The sequence below is a fragment of the Trichosurus vulpecula genome, chromosome 2 (assembly GCF_011100635.1).
Source record: "Trichosurus vulpecula isolate mTriVul1 chromosome 2, mTriVul1.pri, whole genome shotgun sequence".
In the NCBI taxonomy this organism is placed as follows: Eukaryota; Metazoa; Chordata; class Mammalia; order Diprotodontia; family Phalangeridae; genus Trichosurus; species Trichosurus vulpecula.
The window spans coordinates 21,847,364-21,866,817 of NC_050574.1; the positions used below are offsets into that span (position 1 = coordinate 21,847,364).

At 38.0% G+C, this 19,454-nt stretch overlaps 1 protein-coding gene across 5 annotated transcripts in view; it reads right to left on the reverse strand.

Annotated features, from left to right (window-relative positions):
• CAMTA1 (calmodulin binding transcription activator 1) overlaps positions 1 to 19,454 on the reverse strand; it is a 134,739-nt gene that overhangs the window by 11,669 nt on the left and 103,616 nt on the right. For 3 of the 5 annotated variants that reach the window (XM_036745330.1, XM_036745331.1, XM_036745334.1), the window contains 8 exons: positions 19,021 to 19,336; positions 18,084 to 18,607; positions 12,976 to 13,163; positions 11,849 to 12,095; positions 9,377 to 9,448; positions 6,852 to 6,872; positions 5,163 to 5,356; positions 3,043 to 3,117 (listed from right to left, as the gene is read on the reverse strand). In XM_036745330.1, coding sequence (XP_036601225.1) covers positions 3,043 to 3,117; positions 5,163 to 5,356; positions 6,852 to 6,872; positions 9,377 to 9,448; positions 11,849 to 12,095; positions 12,976 to 13,163; positions 18,084 to 18,607; positions 19,021 to 19,336 — 1,637 coding nt within the window. The remainder of the gene's footprint in view (positions 1 to 3,042; positions 3,118 to 5,162; positions 5,357 to 6,851; positions 6,873 to 9,376; positions 9,449 to 11,848; positions 12,096 to 12,975; positions 13,164 to 18,083; positions 18,608 to 19,020; positions 19,337 to 19,454) is intronic. The other 2 variants (XM_036745332.1, XM_036745333.1) reach the window with 1 other exon arrangement.

The following is a 19,454-nucleotide window of genomic DNA, read 5'->3' on the forward strand; positions in this document are numbered from 1 at the left end:
AGTGGCTTTGTTTTCTGGGGAGGAAAAAAAGGGAAGTGGTGGTAGGAATGAGAATGAGGTGGAAATTCTGCAATTGCTTTAAAAAAATCTGGATGAACTATGTTTTGGACTGTATATTTTACTCAGTGTACATTAGGCTTAAAGTAAAATGGAGCTAGCTGAATTCACTGAAAATAGGAAAGGACTACTACTTCTTAAGTTGATGAAAGTATTTTAAGCCCTTCTGCCTTTTTCTTTTGTAGTGTCAGGTTGTTCCCTAGTTTAGGAAGAAGTTTTTACCAGCTAGCGAGAAGTGATAAATATAGCAATTTCTTCTAAAATATATGAAATGACCTTGTAACCAAGGGGGAACAAACATTTTAAGTTAGACTTCCAATAATGAGTTTAGATAGATGTTGGCGATTTCTCCAGATTTCAAGAATCATCATGAATGGGGTATGACTATTGATTTTATATGTATTTCATGGGTTGTTAAATCTGATTCTAAATTTTCTTGGCTCTAAATAAGTAATATCTGAACTATTCAAAGAGTGGCACAAAATAGATTCCAGGAGTAGCATTAAATATGACAAACATAAAAGGTTTTGGGATTATTGGAACTACTTTCTCTTGTCCTATTCTAAGCAAAGAACAGAAGTTTAGAACCCAGAGCAGGTTATATTTCCTTTCTCATGATAATTAGATTTTCTATGACATTATTACAAGTTAAGGTCTGAACACAAAGGAAATAAAAACACTCAATGGAACTCTTTCTCATTTGTATATGGAAAAGAATAGGGACTGAACCTGTGACTTCTTTGATTTAGGCCTACATCTCCTGGCTGAGGAAATTCCTTCTGCCAGTAAACATGAGCGCCTTCTCTTCAGCTTACTGTTTTAGAGTTACCAGGGTGAGTGCTGAGAGGGTAAGTCTCTTAGTCAGCATCACACTCAGTAGGTCAGAGGTGGGATATGTACCCAGCTCTTCCTAGATCTAAGATGGGCTTTTTAAAAGATCTAAAAGAAAGATAATTCTAAAAGCAGAGAGAAAGGAAGAAAGAAAAAGAGAGGGGGGAGGAGCCCATTCTTCCTACAACTTTGGATGTAGCTTTGACATTTTTAAAGCCACTTAAAGGTTCATAGGACCATAAATTGATTAATTAAGGGCTGGAAGATGACCTTACAGGCCCTCAAGTCCAGCCCTGTTATTTTACAGATGAGGAAACTGAGACTGAGGAAATGTAAGTGACTTGCTCAGGGTCACACAGCTGTATTAAGTGACTGACTTAGGATTTAAACTCAGATCTTCCTGAATTCAAGCCCAGAACTCTTATTCATTGTACCATTTAACTTGCGTTCTGACATCAGAGCCACTCAACTTACCAGGGTCCAGGGAGAGGGGGCAGGTTTTGTAGAATGGAACCTGAATGAGGGACATGATTAAATCTTGATTTGTGATCTTTAATGAAGAAGGATCAGCCATGCTGATTTTTAAGAGATAAAGTTGGATTAAATGAAGGGAAAGTCAAATTCAGAACCATGAAAATTCTGATTGTTGTGTTCAGGTTATTTTTTAGAAATTGCATCTGCCTCAGATATTTACTAGTCACATGTGAGAAGGGAGCATATAATTCTAAGATGCTTAATGCCTGGATTCCTCCCCCTCCGCCAGGTAGATTTGCTACATTACAGGTGGGAGAAGGAAGAGAAGGGGTTTTAGCAGCTGTAAGGGGCCCAGACATGGAAGACCTTGGCATTTTCACTAAACAAAGAAAATATGTTGACCTGTTTGGGTATAAATACTATAATGAATGCTATATGTATGGCATAATTATAAACTAATGAGATTTATTTTTTGTGGGGGTTGTAACTAAAGTCTCTATTTGGTCACTCTTGGCCTTAAGATATGATTTCTGAATTTTCTTGTATTTCAGAGGATTGTCACTAGTGCCTTGTTACTTGTATTATTTTTTCATTTGCATGTCTCAAGACAATGAGAGAAAAGATCCACAGTTATCAAGGTTATGCTCCATAGAAAACAATAGGAAAAAACCCAACCATTGAATGACAGAGATCAAATTCTGCATTAATATATGTTAAGAAGAGACCTAAGTGCCTTCCAGAAAGATTGGCTTCATAAACCACAGTAAAACCAAGATTCTGATACTTCTGTGTGAGAAAAGTCAAATACACACCCATGCCTAAGAGAGAGCCACTGAACTATCGGTTTCCGATAAACTAGTATCTATCAGGAACAGGACCTCAAAAGTAATCTTATGTAGTAAAGGAAATTAAATGAAGTATGTCTTCCAAGTACATATCTCTAGTTCTCAAAGAAAGCTCTAGATTTGGAGAAATAAAGAGAAACTGCTCTAGAAGATAGGCTATTGAGTCTCCCTGGTTTTTTAGGGGCACAGTAGCCCAGTATATACCAGTTTTCCTCCCAGTGGTTAAGAACATCCCAATAATCTAAGCTGTGCTTCTTACCTTCCTGTTTGGTTTTGATGTTATTTCTCCCAAACCCATCAGAAAAATCAACTTTGACCAAGAGCAAATCAGACATTCTATCCAGCAGAGGGCAACAGTACATCAGCTATTTCACAAATATTGTTCTGTAATAGAAATCTTTAATGGAATCATTTCCTTGGAGACTTGGGAAATCCTCGTGTTTTCTACTTTGATGCACAGTTCAGAGAGCAAAATTAGTTTAAGTGTGAATGGAGGACATGAGCAGCAGAGAACAAAGGGTTAAATGGAAACTTTGACTTGTTAGTTTGGCTCAAGCAGAAAGCTCCTTGCACCCAACATAAGCAGCAAAAGGCTATATATGACAAGTTCATTGTATTTTCCTACCTTTCAGTAGTTGCCACATTTCACTGATTGCCCCCTGCTTTGGATGGTTCTGCTATTTCAGAGTCTTTTAGAAATTTAGTAATTTACTGGGATAATTAGCCTTGTGTTGATGCTGAAAGCTTCTTTGATAAAGACTAAGTCTGTTTTGTTATTCTTGATGGGTAAGGTATATATGTGGGGACTAATATATATATATAGGGACTAATGTACCTGTGGCGACAGCGGCGTAGAAACCTCATTATCTTGCGAGCAGCTTGATCCTGCTTCTTGGTTAGCAGACTGCTCCTGAAAAAAAAATTAGCCCATATTACTGTCATAGAAAGCACAGTGTCCAGTTGTAAGGCTTGTTTAAAATAGGTCAGCATCTGTGCAAGATTTAAAATAAAATCATCTACGGAGCTTAAGAGTATAGGCATGTGATTATATGATATGGTATGAATTAATCTACAAGAAGGACAAAAGGAACTGATATGTAAACACTTCTAATCCAAGAGAGATTGTAGAAGATTTAAAGATAGAAGATGATTCTTAAATATTCTTGGGTGGTTTCCTTTCAAGTTGATTTTGGTTAAAGAACTGAAGTTTTCCTCTAATATTTTAAGCATACTTCTTTTAAAAATGATTTATGGTTAATATTAAACATGAAGACAACTAATTAAACTTGCTTTGTAATTATTTACATTTAAATAAATAAATTTCTCAAAAATGTAGTAACTTCTCATTTAATCCTATAAGTCTCTGTTGTGATTCTTTATCCGTGATTCACTTTCTTTGCATGTGGTTATGCCCTGATTTTTCAACTTAGAGAGTTTGGTGGGGGGTGGGGAGAATTCATTATTCATGTACACGCTGTTCTCCTGGCTCTACTTCTTTTGATTTGAATCATCAAGTTCCTTAGAGACTTCTTTAAATTTCTTATACTTTTCAGACTGAATTTCATTAAAGTGTTCTAATACATTAATGTACCACAATTCATATAATTGTTTCCATATTGTTGGACATGTAGTTTTCTTCTTTTTTTTTACCACAATAAATAATACTGCTATAAAAATATTTGAATAAATAGCCCTTTTTTCTTTTTTGGTAGCATTCTCATAGTATATGATCAATAATGGAATTGGGGGGGTCATGGGATATGATTATTTTTGTAACTTGTAAGCCAGATTGCTTTCCAGAAACATTCTTCTACTGCACAATTGCTAACAGCAGTGAGTGAATACCCTGCCAGTGCTAAGTTTCACTGCTTTAAAATCTTTTTGTCAATTTGATGCATTGGAGATAATACCTCCAAGTTGTTTTAACTTGTGTCTTTTTGGTTGTCAATAAAGCTGGGCATTTTTTCAAGTGATTATTAACTATATGTATTTTCTCTTTTGAAAACCATCTTTCATATCCTTTGACCATTGGTCTACTGGGGATTTTATACATTTAAAACAATTTCTTGTATCTTATGACAAATTTCTATTAGTTATATTTGCTGTAACTATTTCTCTTTTTGTTATTTTTTATATGATTTTTATTTTCATGTAGTTAAGCATGTTTGTCTTGATCTCAATCATTCCTCCTATTCATATCAGTAGGTATTTGTTGCATACATTATTTCAGGCACTTTGAAGCTAGAAAGACAAAAGGGAAGGGGAAGGAAAACAGCATTTATCAAACACCTACTATGTGCCAGGTACTGTGCTACTATGAGGATCAAATGAGATACTATTTGTAAAGTGCCTGGCACACAGTAATCACTCCATAAATATTCGCTATTATTATTATTACCTAGTAATGGAAGACATAATTTCTTCTCTACAATTAAAATCTATATATTATTCCATTTTCTTCCATTTTAAGTGGTTGATATAAAACTGCATTTTAAATAGTTTGTTTTACAATGTTTAAGGCTGTCATATAACTGGACTTTGCTGAGGAGTACAGTTTCTTAGGTTAAAAATGGATTTCCTTGAGTTTGGAATTCCTTTGTTTTTTCTGATTCTTTAAAAAGTAATTTGTCTCTTAGAAAATAGCCACAGTTTCTGAAGTTACCGTTGGTCTAACCAGTAGTTTGTCTGTACTGAATATTTTGCCAAAGTCTCCTCACAACCCAGAAAATGGTATTTGATACTCCTATCTTTTCAGGCACAAACTTTTCTTGCTTTCAGAGTCCAGCTCTGAAAGTCACAATATTGAGCCAACTAGATCATTTTGGAGACTTCTCATGCGGACCTTCAGTCCACACCAACACCTGAAAGTAGAACAGGAGGAGCTTTGAGTCCAGCACAGGCCAGCTCAGGGCCCTGGCCTGCATCCCCTTGGCCTTCACACTTTCTCCAACCCACCTGAGCTTCTGTTGTACAATGGCAGCTGCTCGGCGACTTTGCTTTCTTTTGCCACATTCCTTGTAGCTCCGGTAGTACTGTTGGATCAGCACAGCAGCACGTCTGCTCTGCTGGAATTTTTTCTGCTCGTAATAGCTTCGGAATTTGCTCTGGATAAGGATGGCAGCCTGTGTCATCTTTTTATAAAGTGCATACTGCGGAGGAGACAAGAACAAGCGAAGTAGTAACAACAGGAGAAAGACAAGTTTTGCCATACTGAGAGAGGAGCCTTGTTTCCTTGGAACATACTCTTAGTGAAGGGAGAAGCTCTCTTTTCATCCTGTCATGTAGTCTTTTGGCAGTTAATCATCACCGAGGCCTACTAGGGAGCTTTTTACCTACCTTTCCAAAATGCAAAATGTAACAAAAGTTCCAGCTCAGGTAGCAGCGTACTGCTTTAAATGTGTTCTTCCTCCACAAATACCAAAATATTCATTAACTTTATGAAAGTATTTTTACACAGTAGCAGGCTTAAATATTTATGAATTTGAAAAATATACGACACTTTGAAAAATTCTGGATGTCGGATGAGAATATTTATAAAGCACTTTTGTAGAATGTAAACTAACTTCCCCATGTGCCTCCCATCTCACGAAACACACAATCTGCTTTGTAATCAACACCTTGTTTCGAATTCTCTATCTATAAGGAACCTTATTGGCTGAGTCACAAGTTCCCAAATACAAGGATTATCATGAAACGCTGACACCTTCAATAAAGCTGTTTCACCTGCAATGATTAATACCCCAAATAGCAAGATGATGGTGAAGCAATAAGGCAGGACAGCCTGGGAGATAATCACAGAGGACGGGGTCACAGGAATCCAGCATAGGAGCCAAACACTGGCTTTATTCCACCCTGCCTACTATGTGTCCTCAAAAGAAAAGGCTAGGACATCCCAGGACTGGGGTTTTCTTCTCTTGAACGTCCAGCTCTGGACATTCCAGAGTTCCCAGTCTTTCAAGAAAGCCATGTTCAAATATCTGTTTTGCCAAAAAGGGCCTCTGCAGAAAGGTCATGATAATGCCCTCTTCCTACCAGAATACACTTTGCCACTGAAAGGAAAATAAATTTATATCCTGTAATTAGACTCCTGGAATTATGAGGTGAAATGGAAGAAGGAATTTTTTTTTAAAGAAATGTTAGAGAGAGAACTATTTCAAGAGGATCTTTTCCAACTCTATAACCTGTGATCTACTTTCCTTGTTCCAGCCTTTTTTAGTGAAGACCACTTTATATTCTAGAGTTAATGTTATTCATACCACATTTTGCCCTGTATACTTTGTATTTTCAGAACCATAAGGGCCCATTAGGGTATTTATCTAATGAATTTATGAGGTAAGTCCTTAGTGGCTCACCTGGTAGATAAGAGTGGTCTTTTATGATCTGAGACTGGTTCATAAAACCTCCCCCCACCCCTCTCAATTAAATAAAAAATCACTCCAACACAATGAACACTCAGAAATGTTGTTCACTGCCGTTAGGGGTCTCTGATATGAGGTGGTATGACCACACTATGCGGTCCTCACTGGTACTGGATGCTGCTATCTTAGTTCATCTAAGAAACTATTTTGTCTGTAGCTGATAATGAGTGTGAAGTTTTTGACTCTGGTGGAATGGTTGGAAGCGTTATTTGTGTTTATTCGTTACCTTCAAGGCTATCCATGTCAGCTTGGGGGAGAAACAGAAAATACAAGATTAATGTTAGATTGGTGAATTATAAAGAAAAAAAAAAACAGAACCAATAAAGCTACCAACAAAAATTAATTTAACCTGACCATATTAATGTCTAAGGTTGTAGACAAATTTTTTTCAGAGCATCTGTTTTTTTGTGGGGGAGGATATCTAAAAAAGCTTATATTTTAAAGTAAATGCTTTTGATGTAATTCCAGATGTCCAGCTTTGGTTTGTGAGTGTCAGCTGCTCTATGCTGGGGAACCCACCTGCAACACAAGAAAGAATGCAGCTTCCATGCTGCTGAACTACAGGTACTGTGGTGTCAGCGTTTACACAATAAGCCTTCATTTCCTGGGATCATGAACTCAGCTGGATGTTGCCTGGAGAGTTTTTTTCTCCTTCTAATAAAGTCTTGGCCCTAGGACATGAGGCTAAAGTAGCCCCTATTGGAAAGTGAAGCCATGATTCTTAACAAGAGAGCATAAAACCAAGAGTTTCTATGTAGTTTGTTATAAAGTTTAGAATTTTCTTTTCCTAGAAATAAAGGAAAAACTTGCCTGAAACACAGATCTTTACAATACTCTTCTGTCCACTAAATATATTGAATTTCATAAGGACTTGGAATCATAACTCAGAAATATTTTTGTGTCTCAAACTACCTAGCTAATCATAAAAGTTTTGATGTTTATGGGATTCAACAGTACTTACTGAGTATTGACTATATGCTTCAAGGTCACAGAGTAGTTTAAAAGGCAAATTTAAAATTAAAAAGCATTAAGTTTGTAGCTAAAAAAATTTGGTATGGACCAGATAATCCAGGCTCTTGTATCATTTCTCAGGGACAAGTTAAAAATAAATTATGGCTCATGTGATCTAGAGTTAACTGGCTTCTTTTGGTTTAATAGATGCCTTAACATTTTAAAGAACATTAATTGATTATACAGGGAGAGTGTCTTTTCTGTTTGGGAAGGGAGTTAAGTATGGCTAAATATACCATCTCTTAGGAATTTTGTTGAAAGTTGGAAAAGGAGCACAGTTTTTGTGAGCAAAAGCTGATACATTTCTTGGCTGTCTATTTTCAGGTCTTCAGGTATTTGGCAATGGAAATTCTCTGATCTCAGTGACACAAGAGTTGAGTGGCTATAGTAACCACTTTTCTTTTTTCTTTTTTTTTATTAATATCCTTTTAACAGATTAAAAAACAAATGAAACAATGCAACAAGCCTCCTTCCAACGCTCTTTATACAGAATTAGGTACCACCATTCGGGGTCACCAGCAGGTACAATTAGAATCAATTGCAATAACCACTTTTCTTGACTAGAATACATTGTCTCAGACTGAGTTGGAACATTCATTTTGGATGACTGCGTTTGTATTTTGGGACATGAGGAAGGTTTCCACTCAGATAGTTTTGTTTATCTTACAGGAAGAGTGGTAAAAAACAAATTACTAGAGAAGATCCAAAGGTTTATGGATAAGATGATAGTGGCTATGATTCCTAGTACTATTACATATGACATATGTATTGTATTATATATGGTGTTCAATTATTTATAGTATTATGTATAGTATTCAGCGAATACTATTATTATGAATAGTACTCAGTCTTAACCACCACTTGATTCATTTGAGGAATGTAATATAATCCCGTAGATCATCAAATGAAGTAACAACATTTAGAGCTGATACTTGTGGCTATTTCTTAGGCAGATGGAAATCCGAGTGCTTTGGAATAAGGATGGATTGACTGACTTGGAGAAACTGAAGCTGGGCTTTGTATTCAGTTTAACTTAGGGTGGCCTTTTTTGTGGGAAGGCATGATACAGTCAGAGTTGAAAGGGTGTTTTACTTTGGAAGGATGCTTCGTAATAACAGGATCATTACCCTACATGGCTTGGAAGCTGAATTTTAAAAATCCATATCATTTAATATTCATCTTGCATCTTTTATCTAAGAAAACGAATAAAGACAATTAAAGATTTTTTCGTCATCAGTCTGTTCTTCTTGTGAGGCTGTTGTAGAGCAAGAGATATTATTAACCTCTATATTTAGTGGAGAAACTGAGGATGCATTTTTTTAAACATATAAAAATCAGAGCTCAGAGTTGTTTGATAGTATTGTAGTAATTTGCTTTGTGTAGAGGTGTATAGAATTATTTTATTAATGAGAGTTTATAAGCAAAATTAAAATATAAATACCTCTCTGTTGTTTCAAATGAAATTATACAATTTTTAGTTATAAGATTATGTGTCAAGGAGGTGATTTTATTTTAAAAGGATGATAAATTTGGATTAAAATCCTTTTGAGACATAAGAGTCTATCTGGAGATGGGTCGTTTTTATTTCTTTCAGATATTTATTTCTCCCTTACTGTCTCTCAAGACAATCCAAATAAAATATCTTTTGTAAGCCTTGGAAATAGTGCTGATTTGCCAAGTCACTCATGAGTCCTTAGGAACCTGGTGTGTTATTCCTTTTATGAAGCAAAGCTTGTTTACCTGTTTGTATTTTCTGTAACAACGTTGAATGACAGCAGCAGCAACTTCCTGCTGTTCCTGTAAGGGACGACCCTAAAATATAAGGAGAAGAGAAGGAAATAGCAATGACTTCATTCACTTGAATAGAAAAAAATGTGTCTAGAAATGTCAGCTTCACACTCTCCTGAAAATTATGTAAGACTGCTACTCAAACTAATTAAACCCCAGTATAAACTTAGCTCTTAGGTTATTGAATGTTTAGAAAATTCATTCTAAACATAAATAAGGAAAACCAAGCCTAAATCTGCCTCTTTGTAACTTCTGTTCATTCCTTCTGTTTCTGCCTGCTGGGGATGAGTAATAAGCAACAAGTGTAATCCTTTCGCATGAGAGATCTTAAAATCTTTGAAGAGAGGCAATGTGCCACAGTGTCTGAGAGCTGGAAAATACCTATCTATACATGAAATAAAACTTAACCATAGCACACCTGACAGACAGCCACCATTGTTTAAAGACCTCTGTGGAAGGGAAATCCGCCACCATTTGAGGTGCCCCATTTCACATTTGGAGAGCACCTACTGCTAGGAAACCTTTTCTGACTTCAAGCCCAAATTTGTGTCTTTGCAACTCCCATCCATTGCTCCTGGTTCTGCTCCCCTAGGCCAAGCAGCACAAATCTAATTCCTCTTTCACATGGCAGTTGTTCAGATACCTGAAGACAACTGTGATGTTACCCTTGTGCCTCCTTTTCACCAGTCTAATTATTCCCAGCTCCTTCAACCTATTCTCTTATGATATAGACTCAAGACCTTTCAACTTTCTGGTTGTCTCCTTTGTCCTCCTCTCTAGATTATCAATGGCTTTCTTATACTGTGGTGCCCCAAATTCAGTACTCCACATGTAGTCTGACTAGGGCACAGTACAGATAGGTTATCAACTCCTTCCTGAAAGCTAAATTTCTCTTAATGTAGCCCAAGACTGAATTAACTTTCTTTGGGTGTCACATTAAACTGCTGGCTCATATTGAGTTGCAGTCTACTAAAAGCCCTATATCTTTTTCAGGTAAATTGCTATAACCATGCCTCCCACATTCTGTACTGTGGAGTTAATTTTTTGAACACAAGTGTAGGACTTTATACTTATTTTTATTGAATGTCATTAGTTTCAACCTAATGTTTTAGATTATCTTTTTGTATCATGATTGTCATTCAGCCAACAAGCTGTCTGTCTCATTTAGTTTTGCATCATCTGCAAATTTGATAAAGACATAGTTAAATAACACAGGGCCAAGTACATATTCCGGAGGCATTCCGCTAGAGACCACTTGCCACACTGATATTTAATCATTTGTAATTACTCTTTGAGACTTGCCACTTAACCAGTTCTGAATCCATCTAACTATTATTGTTTAGTCCACATCTCTCCATCTTCTCCAGAATAGTTGTCATTTGTTATTCAGTTGTGTCTGGCCTTTGTGGCCCTGTGTGGGTTTACTTAGCAAAGATAATGGAGTGGTTTGCTGTTTCCTTCTCTAATGGATTAAGGCAAACAGAGATTAAGTGACTTGCTTAGGGTCACACAGTTAGTGAGTGTCTGAGGTCACATTTGAACTCAGGTCTTCCTGACTCCAGGCCTAGCACTCTATCCACTGAGCCACCTAGCTGCATGAGATACTTTATCAAATGTCTCCCATAAGTCTTCTCTTCTCCAGGCTAAACAGCCTTTGTTCTTTTAGCTAAACCTCATAGGGTGTCTGATCACCCCCTTTCTCGATGCTTTGGAGTATTCAATTATTTATACATGGCACATTATCATCAGTTAGTATGTGTCTGTTATTGTTAACAGCAGACAAAACAATGGGGATGCTGTGGCAACTTTCCCTCTGTGATTAAGGCCAATGACATTTAAAGATTTTTATACCATAGATCTAAACATATGATTTTCTAAGAGTTAGAGAAGAGAAAAAATGTAGTATTTCTTTCATTTAAGAAAGGATGCACAAAAATAAATGCTTGTTTTGATTCCCTTTGACCTCAACCTTAAGGAATTAATATTTTTTTTAGTTTGGTAATTAGCTTTCATGTCTATGTAGCAGTAAAACATGGAATAAAAGTTACTGAACAACTAGAAATGAGTTCATCGCACAGAAGACCATGGAGAAGTACACTGTTGGCGTGAACCGGCTGCAACATAATGCCAGTGAATAATAGGAGTAAAGCACATCATCATCAGGGAAATGTACGATAGCAAGAGAAGATGGGCTGATCATCTTGAAGGATGACAGGTAGACAGCCAGGGGGCTGCACTGGTGCCCTTTCAGTGTTAGAAGAAATCAAGGAAGACCACCCACACATTAGGTGGCTCCCTTCTGCCAAATTTATGGGAGGAAATGAACAAGAGTCACAGAGGATGAGCAGGCATGTTAGGGGTCATTAACTGCATTATTGGAGGGAATGCCTGAACTGATGATATCAGCTGACTGAAGACTCTTACCTTATATTTTCTGAAAGCTGTCTGGACAAGCTTGGCAGCTTCATAGAGTTCCCTCTGTTCATGATCAGACAGAGTTAACTGAGCAAACTCATTTTCTACCTTTTCACTGGTGGATGCACTCAGGAATTCAGACCAGTCTGCCGCTGAGGGAAGGCTTGGTTTCTCAAATGCCGTTTCACTGTTTGGTGAGCCTGCAGGGCTCAAGCTGGTGTTAGAAGAAGGGGTCAGGGGCTCATTATATAGAGTTCTGAAAAAAAGATAGACAGCCAGAATAGAAGATTAATGTAATGACTTGTGGGAGTTATTTGTGACCTTGTTAACTAAATTTTAATGGAAAAGATAGTATTTGAAGGAATTAATTTTATTTCTCAAAACTACATAAAGAGTATAAAAATATTGAAGACTTAAAAAACATACTTAACTTTCTGCAGTATGGTAGTTTAATGGCTATGTACATACCTGGTTTTTTAACTGTCTTGCAATTGGACTCCACAAATATTTACTGAGCATGGATTATGTGCTGGACTCTATGTAAGGTGTGTGATAGGTACACACAAGTATAAAACATAGTCCTTGCCCTCAAGAAGCTTACAGTTGAGTTGGGGGGAAAGCTATGCACATGAAGAAGATCAAGTGTCAAAATTAATTATATAGTATTATTGGGGCTTGAGGGTGGGGGCCCAACCTGTGATTTCATGGGTGCAAGTTTCCCAATGTGGAAACCTGATCTACTACTATAGTTAGGCCATTCATCTGTAACTTAAAAAGCATAGCCTGGGCACATATTGTTAAATGACTTTCCCATGGTCACACGGGCAGGACTTCTGGCTCATAGATTGGTTCTCTTTGAACTATACTGTATCTCTTGGGAAGGGAGTGATCTATGTGAGATGGAATATTTGGGCAAGAATTCTTTTAGGAAGTGGGTGGGACTGGATCTGAGCCTTGAAGAAGGGTCTCTAACATTTTAAAAGCTCTCTGAATTTATTCCAATGTCATTTTTTGCCCCGTTCCCACCAATTTGTAGAATCAAGACAGCAGATCGAAGCTTCTCCAACAAACCATTCCACCATCATTTAAATTATATGAATTTGTTGAATGTTAATTATCTGGGGAGTTTTACTAACCTGATCTGTGCAGCACTTGGTAGATGATCGACATCAGCAAGGTAACTGGCCAGCCAGCTCATTGTGCTGCTAATGGCTGCAGCATCTGTCCTCTCCGCTGCTGTGGGTTCCAAGGGCACAAAATTCTCTCGCTTGATCCGGTCAGGTGTTGCCTCAATAATGTGTTCTGCCAAGGTCATCATATTTACCTTGGAAGAAGAAAAGAAGGGTCTGACATCTCAATTCAATGGACTCATATGCCTTTTCCATCTTTCTAGTCCTATGATTATATAATCGTTTTACAAGGATTATATAGCATTATTTTGAATGTGCAGAGACCCTGGGATCTCACTTCAAGATTATAGGTCTCAGTTAAAAGTCTCTAATTATATTCTTGTCTATAGGTTTCCATCTTTGAGACAAGGTCTTTCTCTAAGAATTCTTGCTCTTATCTCCTCAGAATCAACCAGTAAGGGTTTAATAATATGGACAAACCTATCCTATAAAGTTCCTTAATCTGAATCAGTTTGGGGCATATTAGAAAATACCTGCTAGTAATATTAATCTAGTGGCTTGACTCCAAAAAGGAATTTTTTACTATCTCTCACTACTTCCTTTCCTTTTCTCAGGAAGCTGTAGTTAGAAACTTTTCAATTTATAGTTGTTAACTACTATGCTTGTTTTATAACTACAAAAAAATTAATCCTCATGGTCTCTTGCAGGCTGATGAATATTTTGTAAATGACAAAGTGAAATTTCTGGAAGATGCTGATGATTGTTTAGTTATCTCTGAGGATGCTATTTTCGTCTCATTTACAAAAAATATCAATATAAGAAAGTGGCAGAGTGAGATATTGGAAAGAATGTAGAACTTGGAGACATGAAACACTTAAGTTAAAATCCTTCCACCAGCACATACGAAGTGTGTGATTGTGGGCAAATCACTCAACTTCCTGAGCCTCTGACAACTTCCTGAGCCTCAATTATAGGTTAGGCTGAAGGAATCCTACAGGAGTGAGACCACAGGACCTTGATATATTGACTTAACAAAATGAGAACTTCTGAAAAGGAATGAACAGCCTGAGAGGAGGGAAAATGATTCTATCTAGGAATGTAAAATTCCTAATTTCTTGTGGTTTTGTCTCATAGGAAAGAAACAAGCATTTATTAAGTGTTTACTATATGGTACCCCTATCCTAAGTACTTTATCATTATTCTTTCATTTGATCCTCACAACAGTCTTGGGAAATTGAGGAAACTGAGGCAAATGGAGGTTAACTTGCCTTTGGTCATCCATCAAGTAAGTGTCTGAGGCTGGATTTGAACTAGGTCTTCCTGACTTTAGGCCCAGTGCTTTAGTCACCGTTTTACCTAGCTGCCCAACAGATTATGGGGGCAGCTAGGTGGTAAAGTGGATCTTCTTGAGTTCAAATCCAGCCTCATACACTAACTGTGTGATCCTGGGCAAATCACTGACCTTGTTTGCCTCAGTTTCTTATCTGGAAAATGAGCTGGAGAAGGAAATGGCAAACTACCCCAAGAAAACTAAGAAATTGCCAAGAAAACCCCAAATGGGATTATGAAGAGTCAAACACACCTCAACAACAACAAATCGATTATACTACTTTCTCTAACTGTGAAAGGTAATACAATTTAAATTATTTCATTGATTCATTCATTTAGATAGTTGATGTAGCATACTTACCATCTCAAGGTACCCTCGTATGGGGTACTGAGGGTGAAACAAAGGTGAATAAGAGGCGTTCTCATCTTTCAGGGAATTTAACATCTAATAAAAATGTCATTTACACAAGTAACTATAACATGAGATTGGATCTAGTAGGTGACATGAAGGGTACAAACAAAGGGCTATGTGAGTTTAGGGAAAGGAGCCATTTCTTCTCATGGAGGGCATCAGAGACTGCATATTGGCAAGGTGATATGAATCTGGGACATTTAAGGATAGGTAGAATTTAAACATGTAGAAATGAGGGAGTGGAAGGGAATTCACACTATGCAGACAGAAGAGTGTAAATAAAGGGACAGAGAAAGGGAAATGTGGAGCATGTTCCAAACGTAGTAAGTAGTCTAACTTGCCTGGAATAGAGGGTGCATGAAGAATAATGTGACAGAAAAGCTATAAAGATTTGTTGAAGCCAGATTGAATAAAAGATATTTTGTGAAGAGATCCTAATTAAAAAAATTCTAGAAGTGTCCCAACAAAATCTTCCAACCTAAATTTATTCATATGATGTAAGAATAAGAAGTTTTGTCCTAAAGTTCACGTGCTGTTAAGTTTTTCCACAAACTGTAGTTCTCTGATAGTTCTGAAGGTCTGTAGCTGAATTGCTTATGAAGGTCAGAAAGGATACATACAACATCCACTTCTTTAGGTTGTTAAGTGTTTGCCTTCAGGAACATTCAGAGATATAGTTCAGAAATTCTTGATCATCTGCACCTAAACTCCACACTGCTTTCTTGAGGATCTGTGTATTTTATAGATGCCAATATATTCACTTGGTTTATTCAGATTGTTCAGATAGAATTACAACTTATCTCCCTCATTTCCACTGAACTGCATGTCTGCACTACCTTGGGTGCTGTTTTCTCTTGCTCTTCAAAGTGTCCTTAGATTTAAAAAACAGAAAAGATTACAGGGCTTATTAGCAGCTTAATGGATTCAGTCCTTAGACTGTTAATGTCTTCTTGTCTTAAATGGGTGGTACTACAGTCTCTCAGTACCCTTTGGATTCCTCAGACATTTTGGGTCTTTCTACAACCTTTCTGAGGATGGGCAAAATCTGATAAATTTTGCTACAGTTGGAGAAATTAAATGGAAGTTCCAATTCATTCGTCATGATTTTTAGTAACAGTCTAGTGAAAATCAGTTCAAAATGTTCTAAACTTTTTAGATGAATAGGCAGAAAAATTTTGTAAATATTAAAAATGCTAAAAAATAAAAATTCTAAGCAACTGCCACTGTCCACTATCACTCAGAAGTCATGCGTCATGAGAATGTAGGCTCCAGCTACTTTGATTGGGGACTGGAAGAGGGAAAGAAGCATCATTATGTACTGAATGAATGATCCAGAATTTCAGAGACGTTTCTGAAATAAACTTTTCCATAAGCAGAAAATCCACAACTTTGTATTTCAAAGTCTTTTTTAGTACAAGAAAAAAAAATAAAATGTAGCATTATAATGAGATGTGGTGTAATAAGAGTAAGATAATGACATCCTCTAGCTATGGAAGCTTTATTTAATAGCCTCATATCACATTACCTCCAGCCTGAAAATATACTCCCTGGGACTAACAACAACGGCATGATCCTACTATGAATTTATATAGCACCTCTCACCCAAAGAGGCCAAGGCACTTGGCAAATAATATAACCATTAACTTCTAGGTAGAGAGCATCATTCTTCCTAATATACACACAGGAGACTGTAAGACTGCCATTAAGAGGAAAAAATAACTTGGCCAGCAAAATAAGTCCCAAATGTTGAGTGGATTTTAGTGAAGTGACTAATGTTTTATAGAGCACAATAGGATACAATCCTCCCATGTGACCTCACCAAAAAGCTTTGTTAACTTTGAATTGTGGTTGTTTTACTCACCTTACTTAAAGTACCTTCAACAACATTAGAGTTAAAATCTAAAATGCACTGAAATTTGGAAAACCTAAGAAAATTATCAATATTGTTTCTCTTAGACACTATAAGAAATTGAAAATCTATTTAGGTAGCCCAACTGTGGGTTAATTTCAGTTCACATTCCATGAATCCACAAGAGCAGATTTTGTATACCAAAAGGATTCTCAACATGCCTGTGATTTGGTGTCAAGGAAGGAGTCACCACTGGTGCCATAGTTTTGTATTTTAGCCTTGACAAACTGGGGCCAATATTCTTCTTGTATATAACCAGACCTTCCTCCTTTTACAGTGGTCAGAAATGATGTCTGTGCCAGGAAGCTAATTCAAACTGATGAGGCTTTTTATACAAAGGAAAGCTTCCTGATTTAGATATATATGTTAGGCCCATGACCATAAAGTAACTAATGCTTTCCATTGTGAAATCACCCATGGTGGATGTTCCTTTGAATAAAGAGGAACCTACCTGGGACAGGAATAAGGTGGAAGATAGCTGTATACTCATGAGAGAAGTATTGAGTTTATTCAAAGAGAGAGGGATATCACTGAGATCCAGATTAGTGGCAGTTGGACCCTGTTCACAATATTTAACTCAATGTAATATGTGTAGGAATGAAATCTATTCTATGAACCAAAGCAGATGCTAGAAGAATGTGCTTGCACATACAGATCAGTCAGATGTCTTAGCACTTCACTGGCTAAAAAAATCCCATGACCTTTGGAAACTGGTGTTCCATCAAGGAAAACATGAGTGTTTTGGATTTAGAGTCAGAGGGCCTGAGTTCAAATTCCAGGGCTGTCACATGCTGCCTATGACCTTGGGCAAACCATCTAACCTTTTGGGCCTCAGCTATAACATGACAGGGTTGGGATAGAATGACCTAATAGGGAGGTGATAGTTCAACTGTATTTTGACCTTGTTAGACCTCATCTGGAGTACTGTGTTCAATTCTGGGCACTGTGGTTTAAGGAGGACCGATAAGCTGGAGAGGAAGGCAATCAGGATGGTAAAAGGCCCCACATGTCATGTGAGGATTGGCTGAGAAGCTGGGAATGTTTAGCCTGGAGAAGAAAAGACTTGGTGCGGGGGTGGGGGACAAGGTAGCTGCTTTCCAAGTGTTTTAAGCGACAGCATAGGGAGAAGAAGTTAGGTATGTTCTGCTTGGCTCCAGAGAACAGGACTAGGGACAATGATTGAGAGTTGCAAAGTGGCCAATCTTAGGATCAATGTCAGAAAAAAAAAACTTGCTGACAATTAGAGCTATTCAAAAGTGGAGTGGGCTGCCAGAGAAGTAGGTGGGGTCCCCTTCCTGGTCAAGGTCAGACAGCCACTTAGGTGTCTAAGAGTGGTGATTCCTTTTATGGATGGGTGGGACTGGATGGCTGCCATGGACCCTTCCAACTCTGCAGTTCTGGAATTCCCTTCTAGCCTATTAACCTGTGTTCTCCCCTCAACAGGTCTCTGTCAGAATTACTGACCTGTAAGTCATCCATGTGTTGCAAGCAAGCCTCATTCTCCACATTGTCTCGATATGACAACAACTCAGCATCCACCATCTCTCTGTCAGCCATCATTAGGACACTCATCTGTTCTCGTGGGCGAAGACGGGGTGGTGCTGGGTCCTTGCCTAGACTGGCTCCCTTCTGGCTTCCTGTTACCTGCACTGCAGACACACCAATGTAAAGGTCTTTGGAGTTCCACTTGACTCCAGGCTGAGCTCCAGAGCTTCGGAATCCTGCAGCCTCTGCAGTGTGAGGGGAGACTTCCCGGCTATAATCCCTCATTCCTTCAGTGGGACTGATTGTCTCAGAGACACATTGCTTGGAACTGGGGCTCTGCTTTCTGATACTTGGTTGTTCTAGACTCAGTGCAGTGGAGAGCAGTTTCTCCTGTCTCGGCTGGAAGTACTCAGGGTTCAATTTATGCTTTTTGGGAGCAGGATAATCTTTGTGGCTCTCACTGCTATAGTAATTAGAGGGCTCAGACCTAGGTCTTCTTAGCTCTGTAAGGAAAGCAGAAAGGGCAGTCAGGAGCAGTAAAGGAACGAGAACTCTCACAGAGTAAGCACTTGGGAGACAAAGCTCAAAGTCAGTACTCAGAATCTTACCCCAAGTATTTAAACATTTTAAACTACATACTCTATACTTAGACAATTCTCCTCTGGGAAACTTGAATTTCCTGCAGGTGCATAGACTTCCTGTTATCTTTTGTACATTTTGTGGGGGGAGAAAGGGGGGAGCAGCTGGTGCTCCTAGAGCTAAAGGGACAAGCAGAGTCAGCAAAGGAAGTGGATCTACATGAAGGACACGCATCGTTTTTTCAAGTAAACTTCAAGAGAGAATAAAAACCATAGTAAATGCTGACGATTAATAATAGAATCCTGAAGATGTAATTATTTCAGTTTGTTTTTTTTACCTGGATTTGTACTTGCAATGACAGTGATTCCCTTTTGTGATTCTGAAGAGGTGATGGTTTCACCATGCCATTGGGCTATCCAGCTGTCTGTATTGGATTCTCCACTCGGAGGGCAATGGATTCTGGGGTTCTGTCCGAGCTGAACCTGCTCATCTCTCTGCAGCTGCTCCAGACATTCTGCCAATTTCACGTGACCCCGGGACCGGGCAATTGACAGAGGCAGCCTTCCCAGTGAGTCAGGAATAGAAATAGCTCGGCGGTCCCATTTGTATAGCACAACAGCAGCATCCAAGTGTCCCAGGGCACACGCCCACATCTAAAAGGTAAAGTGACGAGAAGGATACCTTTTCAGAAAGCTTTCTGAAACTTGTTTTACTTTGAACTGACAGGTTGGCCAGATGCCCCTCATTGGCTCCAAAATGCTCTCAAATTTC